This window comes from Adiantum capillus-veneris, chromosome 10 (genome assembly GCF_014529385.1).
Source record: "Adiantum capillus-veneris isolate H3 chromosome 10, ASM1452938v2, whole genome shotgun sequence".
In the NCBI taxonomy this organism is placed as follows: domain Eukaryota; kingdom Viridiplantae; phylum Streptophyta; class Polypodiopsida; order Polypodiales; family Pteridaceae; genus Adiantum; species Adiantum capillus-veneris.
The window spans coordinates 51,297,560-51,305,746 of NC_140940.1; the positions used below are offsets into that span (position 1 = coordinate 51,297,560).

Sequence of the window (8,187 nt, forward strand, 5' to 3'; positions counted from 1 at the left end):
TGTGAACTAGGATCGCGTACGTGCCGAATCTACTCAATTTAATGCTAGCATCTCCCTTGCATAACTGAATGCATGTTCTCGCATAGTGGGCTTTGTGATAGAGGTAATGAGGTTAAACTCCAGCGAACCCATATTTCTTTCCCAAAATGGATCGGACGGTTCGAGATCAACAACGATCTGAGATCGTAGATCCCCTTACAAAAAAAAGGTGTGAAACAGTGCCATGGACGTCCTTGCCCAAGCCTTGAAATGTCGAATGTGAACTTCCAAATCATTTGAATAGTCTCATAGCGGCGAGGAGGTGCTCTCCCGAAGCGTGGTAATGGCGCCAAGCCTCATGAGCAGATGCATGGGCAGTTGCCTTCCTCGGTAAGATTCTACGCGCATGAGAGAGAGAGAGAGAGAGAGAGAGAGAGAGAGAGAGAGGTACTTTTGCATATGCAAGTACAAGATAGCAGACAATCATGGACCATGAATGCCTAACGTCAAAACGGATTACATGGAGGCTTCTGCGTGTATGAAATTCTTGAAATGAATGACAGGGTGGGTCGTCACACAGAACCAGGAAGCGATTGGATGCTTCCTGCTCATTCAAAGCTTACCAGAGGAAAGACTTTAGCAGTTGTCGTTCTTGATGGATGGGGTGAACAAATTCCCGATCAATACAATGCCATTCATGTGGCAAATACTCCAACTATGGATTCACTGAAGAAGGTAATCCTGGTATTTTCTGTGCTCTTTGGAGATAATTTTCTGTGTTTTTGTTCACATTAGAACGTGTCCACTTTAGGTATCATGAGAGAAACCAGCTCATTGTGTGAGATTGTATGGCAGCACATTTGGCATAAATTCGGCCAACCCAAGTTTTGAAGTAAATTCACATAAACACAGAAGAATGGCAGATTGCGAGCACATCTGCTGTTGTAGTCAACTGAGCGTTCTGCCCAACATACAATTTCCTTTTGTTTGGGTTGCTAGAAGGCAGAAGTAACCTGCTAATGTTGCATGTAAATTTTATTTTTTATGTGCGAATAGTATGTGAATTTTTGCATCCAATGATGTATTACACATAATGGTACTTTCTCTTTGCTTCTTGCTAATGTTGTGACTCTTGCCTTTAGCTATGTCATAGGGAGCTCCAGAACACTGGAGGTCGATTAGAGCACATGGGCCAGCCGTAGGTCTACCGACAGAAGAAGATATGGGTAACAGTGAGGTCGGTCATAATGCTTTGGGTGCTGGAAGAATCTTTGAACAAGGGTGTGTATTTTGTGAAGAAGACAATTGTTGTGTAATTGTTGCTCTTTGTTGGTAACTGGTTCAAAATTATGTGCTCTTCAGGGCCAAGTTGGTTGATTCAGCATTAGCCACTGGCAAGCTTTTCTACGGTGCTGGTTTTCAGTATATTCAGGAATGTTTTACAAATGGCACGCTTCACTTGATTGGTCTTCTGAGTGACGGTGGTGTGCACTCTCGTTATGATCAACTACAGGTAAACCTCCAAAGATTGATTTCTGGCTTGGATGTGTGGTGCAATTGTAATTTCCTCAGGATGTAAAGTCGAGCCTTTTTGCAGGCTCTCATGAAAGGCTGCACTTCTCGTGGTGCAAAAAAGATCCGCCTTCATATTCTAACAGACGGGCGGGATGTTTTGGATGGAACCAGCTTCACATTTGTAGAGCAGCTCGAGAAAGATTTAGAAGAGTTACGGCAACAAGGAGTGGATGCCTCACTGGCATCTGGAGGGGGGCGTATGCATGTAACTATGGATCGCTATGAGGTACCTTGTGATTACCAAATACCAACAGTTGCCTTTTGGTTTGAAAGAGCTTGCTAAGATTTCACTATGGGTCTTAATGCATCCATGCAAACACCTTAAGAGCCAAGACAGGATCAATAGGAATTGTGTCTATTGATTGTTTCACTTTAATTTGGGTCTGCAATGCAGTCTTGAAGAGTTAGTTTTGTTGGGACTTTGTGAAATAGAATGACTGGAATGTGGTAAAAAGAGGTTGGGATGCACAAGTTCTGGGAGAAGCTCCTCACAAGTTCAAGAGTGGTATAGAAGCTCTTATGCAATTGAAGGCGGATAATCCAAAATTCAATGACCAATACTGTCCTCCATTTGTGATTGTGGACAAAAATGGCAAATCTGCTGGTCCAATTGTTGATGGTGATGCAGTTGTAACCTTCAACTTTAGAGCAGACAGAATGATCATGTTGGCAAAAGCTCTCGAGTATGCAAACTTTGATAAGTTTGATAGGGTGCGTGTGCCCAAAATTCACTATGCGGGTATGCTTCAATATGATGGTGAGTTGAAGCTCCCTAGCAAGTACTTGGTGAGCCCTCCCGAAATTGACCGGACATCAGGTGAATACTTTGCAAAGAACAGACTCCGAACCTTTGCATGCAGGTACAGTTGGAAGAGGCTTGATGAGTCAGCTTTCTGTTGTTAATCCTCATGCCAAGGAGGGCTATGCAGTATATTTAGAAATTAATCGTTTTGGGCGCTTGAGACAGCGAGACAGTGAAGTTTGGTCATGTTACATTCTTCTGGAATGGGAATCGGTCAGGCTTATTTGATAGCAAGCTGGAGACCTATGTGGAGATACAGAGTGACCAAGGTATCACTTTTAATGAAAAGCCTGGCATGAAAGCCCTCCAAATTGGTGAGAGAGCCAGGGACGCAATTCTAAGTGGCAAGTATGATCAGGTAGACTTCAATAACTTTTACAAGTTCATGGTTAAGAATTTTCTTCTTGATTGATGTGGCATCAGGCTATTTGTGCTTGTAGGTGCGGGTGAATCTTCCAAATGGGGACATGGTGGGTCATACAGGTGACATAAAGGCCACAGTTGTGGGGTGTGAAGCTGCTGATAAGGCTGTTAAGGTGAGTTAAGCAACAAGTTGACTTTTGTTTTCATTGTGACAATGAAATATCTAGGTAATGTCTGGCTTGTTATGCTTGCTCGGTATGAGACTCTTCTTATTATTGTTTGGCAAACAAGGCAAGGAGACTGGCCATGCTAGTTAATAAACTATACGATAGTTTCCTTGTACTAGTAGCTTTATTTGTGCACAATTCAAGAAGAAACTAATGGATTTTGTTTCTGTTCTATTGTGCATTAGGTTTATTGACTTGTTTGTCTATTTCGTAGATGATCTTAGATGCTGTGAAAGAGACGGGTGGCATCTATCTTGTCACTGCAGATCATGGGAATGCAGAGGACATGGTGAAAAGGAATCCAAAGACTGGCCAGCCATTGCTAGACAAGAATGGAAAGATACAGATTCTCACATCACATACATGTGCCCCAGTAGGTTTTATGTATTTCAAGTTTTAACGATTCGGGTTCAGATCGAGATACAAATCAGCTGTGTGCTTCCAATGAGGCGATTTTTTTGATATCTTCGTTCCCGTATGGTAGATCATGATTGGAGCTTTGGATTGGTCTCCATACTTCGTGTTTGATTCTTGACACGAATTGCTCATGAAGATGTTGGATTGCAGGGCCTCATTAGGTTTAGTGTTTTTTTTGTGGGTTTCTAGGTGCCAATTGCAATCGGTGGACCTGGATTGGCTCCTGGAGTACGATTTAGGACCGATCTTCCGCATGGAGGTCTAGCGAATGTTGCAGCTACAATGATGAACTTGCTCGGGTTCCAAGCACCTTCAGACTATGAACCTTCTTTGATAGAAGTTGTAAGTTGAGCATGCAATGGTTCCTTAGAAAGTATCCTTATTTCATGGATACACACAGGGGCTTGGCAATGTATATTAGAAATATCTAAATGCAAGCAGCTTTCATGGGGTGCTCCTATGCAGTCCCGCCTCTCTTCCTTCTTGTTTTTGGGTGTGTGGGAGTAAATTATGTAAGAATTTCTGCCAAAATTCTTGCTGGATGGTTTAAATTATTTGCATGTTTTGTCCATTTCAATTTATTTTGAATTTGCCAATTTCCAAAATTTGGTTAAGTGCACTCATATGGCCCTGTTGTGCACTGCTAAAGTGATCGAATTACTGGGCTTCTTTTTTTCTCACTAAATAGAAGGCTACTTTTATATCTCAACTTGAGCTAGGAAAGAGTGAACTCATATTGATGCCCATTATGATATTTGTACTTTTGGCTCTACCAAATAGCTATTCTGGTCTCTCTCTTTCTTTATCAACCAAGTGGTAGCTTGGTATCTTGGTCTCCTCTTTGTAACATGTCTCAAGTCCTAGGTTTGTCATAGAGTTCTTTGGCACACAAAACTACATGTCGAGCATAGTTCAAAATTTTACAATATCCAAAAGGACGGTACACTCCCAAGCTACATAGTTGGTGTCCTAAGAGAGGCATACAAAAATAGCTATTCTCAAATTGGATAAAAAACACCTCAAGGCAAGGCTTGAATAACATTGTCAATTTGAGAAATAAGACTCTCAGCATTGGCAATGTGTCCGACCATCTTGGCATCTACAACTCTAGTGTCGATTATCATTCGTTTGACTCTATCGTGTTGATTGTCGATATTGTAGAGTCGACACTTCTCGAGCTTCAACTTGTCTGCAAGTTCGAACTAGAAAAAAGAACTCTCATACATGGACTTTGGTAAGCTTGATCAAACAATCTGTTGCATCTCTCCCTCCAAAAGCTGATTAATGGAATTCCCTAAGAGTAACCGATTGCAATAGGGAACAAAGCCCAAAGAGGGAATAAAGCCCAAAGCTTTGAACAGATGAGGAATGTCATCTTCCTGCCATTGACACCTAGGGCATTTGCCGTTCGAGACACCGATACTCTCAGCTTTTTGACTTGTTCAAATGGCTTTTGATCTTTCTCTCTCTCTCAATACAAATTTTGATGCTTTTATTGGGGAAAAAAAGAGCATAGTTCATACTAAACTTCAAGAATTGCAAACTTGATGGTTTGTAGTACTTGGTAGACTTTTTATTGACCATCATGAACACATTCATATTTGTGATGAATTAGATTGGAAAGAATTCACCTTCGAATTTTGAAACTGCTTCCCTCACATTTTCAGCCATGACCTATACCTACATACATTCCGCTCCAGCCATAGCGTTGGCTCTCCATTGTGTCTCGTCACATAATCCTTGAGCATTGAGAGTCACTTATCCATATAGTTCATCACATGTATCTTTTGGTCCCATACATCATATTTGACCACCCAAAAAAAATCACATGTATCTTTGGTCCTACTGGTCATATTTCTCCATCGAGGACGATAATAAAAAATATACATCTTGTCATAATAATCAATATCTAATTCTCCTAAATGATTTTCTCATGTTAAACTGATCATTTAATATGGGAAAGTGCCGGGGGAGAAAAAGCTAGAATATTGGTTAAGCTAGCAGACCGGCCACAGTAGGGATCCAAAGGAGGGAAAATAGGGATCCAAAGGGGGGGCCATCTGCAAAAGAGCCATGTGCAACAATGGGCTAAAAAGACCCTAAGGTTCAGCCCATTAAGACTTCCAAAATGCTAAGGTTCCAAAATTCAAAGGTTGTGTCCAAAGGTCACCCATGGGGGGAATTGGATGCTTTGTGTGTGACCCAAAAAAGTCTTTACAAATCCCTACATAGGAGGGGGCGAGCCTTGGGAGTAGGGGATGAGAGAGAAAGTCACACACACACACACAAGCTCCCTTTACACAAAGGGAATGAGGGACACATGTCAGCTCCCTAGCCCAGATGCCCACAAGGTGTACCCAATTTCTATTGGATGGCCTTGGAGGTGGACCAATGAGAATTAGGCTAGAGTGAATCTAGTTTAATTAATTTAAAAACACTTAATAAAAGAACCAATGAGAATTAAGTCCTCTAGAAGACTATTGGACAATCTCCCAAGTGGTCCAATGAGCATTCAGCAGACCAATGGCTTGCCTAATTCCTATTGGCCAGGAGGCAAAGGGGTCCAATGAGAGTTTAGTTGAATTATTAAATTACCTTAAGCTCTCACAAAAGGGGAAAGGGGGACACATGTCAGAAGGCTATCACTTATGCTGCTTAATTGTCATTGGCTAGCTCTAGGGAGGTCCAATGGGAGGACAGCAAGAGCAAATAGCAAGGGGGCTCGCCCAAGAGAGAGAGGGGGCTGATTTTTGTAAGGCATTATCACACACACACTCACACAATCTCATGTGTGAAGAAAAGAAGACTATCTCTTCCCAAGCTTTAATGGAGAGCTCATCACCTACTCCAAGCTTGTGAGATAGAAGCCTACATCGACACACTCTTGGCATGTGGATGCAAATCCAACCAAGAGCTAAGCTTCAATGCATGCTTAGCTTCAATACATGCTCATCTCCTCTACCATGTTAATTACTAAGCTAAGCTATGCTAATATGAGTGATTATGTGAGGAGATGTACATCTTTCTCGTAAGATACTCCTTCTTCCTCTCAATCTACTCTCATGCCTTGCTAGCTCTCACCATCTTCGAAGGTGTGTGAGGTCTTGGGTTTGAGAACGGGGATACTTAATGTTGTGTTTGTTAAGTGTTTTGCTTAGTGCATGAAGCTTTCATCTTCATTGCACTAGCTAGTCTTGAAGGAACACAAAGAATTGTATTGTACAATGTCTCTCTTGATGGGAGAAACCATAATACAAAGCCTTTTGGAGGGGGGACCGGCTCCATGCAAATCCGGTCCTCAACTGTTGTCAATAGCTTAATTTCTCTCTCTTTTGAAAGTATTGTTCATGCTATCTAACTAGGTGTTATGCTTTTTGTTGCTCTCTCCACCCAAGCACTCTTGTAATTCTCATTAGGAATCTATTCTAATGAAATGCCCACTATGTTCATGCTAATTTTCGCTACACACAAGTTTTTAGGCCATTAAATGTTACATTGGTATCAGAGCACAAGGTTTCTCTTTTCTTGCTCAAGAAGGGAGGTCCTCAAGCTAGCGATAAATGGTTGGTATTATTAATTGCATGTGAGTAAGTAGAATACGGATTTTTCAGCCTTGCAGTGCGCCTGCCTTTGTGCAGTTAATGGGGCATCACCGTCGAGAGCTATGGTCTTAATAGTGGAGTCCTACGGGATTTGACTACGGCTTAACCACTATTGAGCTATTAGAAGCTTGATAGGAGCCGGTGCTGTTTTGGTGTTGAAAGACCCTCTCTTCTATTCCTTGCAATTAATGGTATTCAAGCCACGGGTACAGTAGCTTGAGTGCTTTTTCTAAAGGGGTAAAGAGGAGTAGCAACTAGGGCTTGAAGTGCCAAAGTACACCTAAAAAGTTTACACCTAAAAGTTGTTAGAATGGGTGACAATAGTAAAGAGAGTGAAATTAATGTTGATAACTTTGATTTTGCTAATGAGCAAGCTACTAATGATGCTCCGATGCTTGTTAACTATCTTGTTTCTAGGCTTCAACAAGCCATGGGCAATCCATCTCTCCAAAGTGAAGTGCAACGGCAGCTCCGTGCTCACGGGATTCTCCAAGCTCATCACCATGACGAGTGAACACATAGGAAGCCTCCTTGTGAGACTCCCAAAAGAGGTCTCTCTCCGATTCGGGAAGAAGAAGAGAATCCATACGAAGGACTCAAGAATTTACTTCTTGATGATGCATCTCCTTCCCAAAGGAGAACTCAAGAGCCTCCATCGAAGGAACGAGAAAGAAGTGAGTCTCCCGCCACCTCGGCGGAGATGGCTCCACGAAGACGGCGGGCTAAACGCTCTCCATCACCACCAAAGCGGAGAAGACTATCGCACTCTTCTCCACATCACAGTTCAAAGAGGGATGATAAAAAGCAAGAGAAGAAAAAGGCGAGAAAGAGGACACCCTCTTCTCCATCTTCTTCATCCTCTTCCTCTTATGAAAGTGATGGTGAAGACGCCGAAGATCAAGACAAGAAAAAGGCGAGAAAGAGGTTACCCTCTTCTCCACCTTCTTCAAATTCTTCACCTTCTGAAGAAAGTGACGGTGCAACCTTTGAACGATAAAAAAGAAGAGGCCATAGGAAATCCTATGCCGCATGGAAGAGGTCGTCCAAGTTGAAGAAATTCAAAGAGGGAGGGAAGAGCATCTCTTTCCTTACCTATGATGGTACCTTTGGTGCTACGGACAAAGTCTTGGCCTTTATCCAACAGTTTGATGCGGCGTTTGGAGATGAGGGCTTCACGGAGTCCTCTAAGCTACGCCATGTAGCTATGCACTTTCAAAATTCC

The 8,187-nt window shown here is 42.2% G+C and overlaps 1 protein-coding gene across 2 annotated transcripts; it reads left to right on the plus strand.

Annotated features, from left to right (window-relative positions):
• The first annotated feature begins 258 nt into the window (after window positions 1-258).
• On the plus strand, window positions 259-3,860 carry LOC147448825 (2,3-bisphosphoglycerate-independent phosphoglycerate mutase-like). Of its 2 annotated transcripts, XM_086522467.1 has the most exons (10): window positions 259-369; window positions 543-714; window positions 1,133-1,260; window positions 1,342-1,492; window positions 1,577-1,780; window positions 1,987-2,414; window positions 2,522-2,714; window positions 2,797-2,892; window positions 3,161-3,319; window positions 3,553-3,857. In XM_086522467.1, exons 1-10 carry the CDS (start codon window positions 323-325, stop codon window positions 3,712-3,714), a joined length of 1,740 nt encoding a protein of 579 aa, XP_086378593.1. In that variant the 5' UTR covers window positions 259-322; the 3' UTR covers window positions 3,715-3,857. The 2 variants fall into 2 exon arrangements, with proteins under 2 accessions (XP_086378593.1, XP_086378594.1); XM_086522468.1 differs by lacking the exon at window positions 259-369 and having other exon boundaries at window positions 576-714; window positions 1,122-1,260; window positions 3,553-3,860.
• Window positions 3,861-8,187: the final 4,327 nt, after the last annotated feature.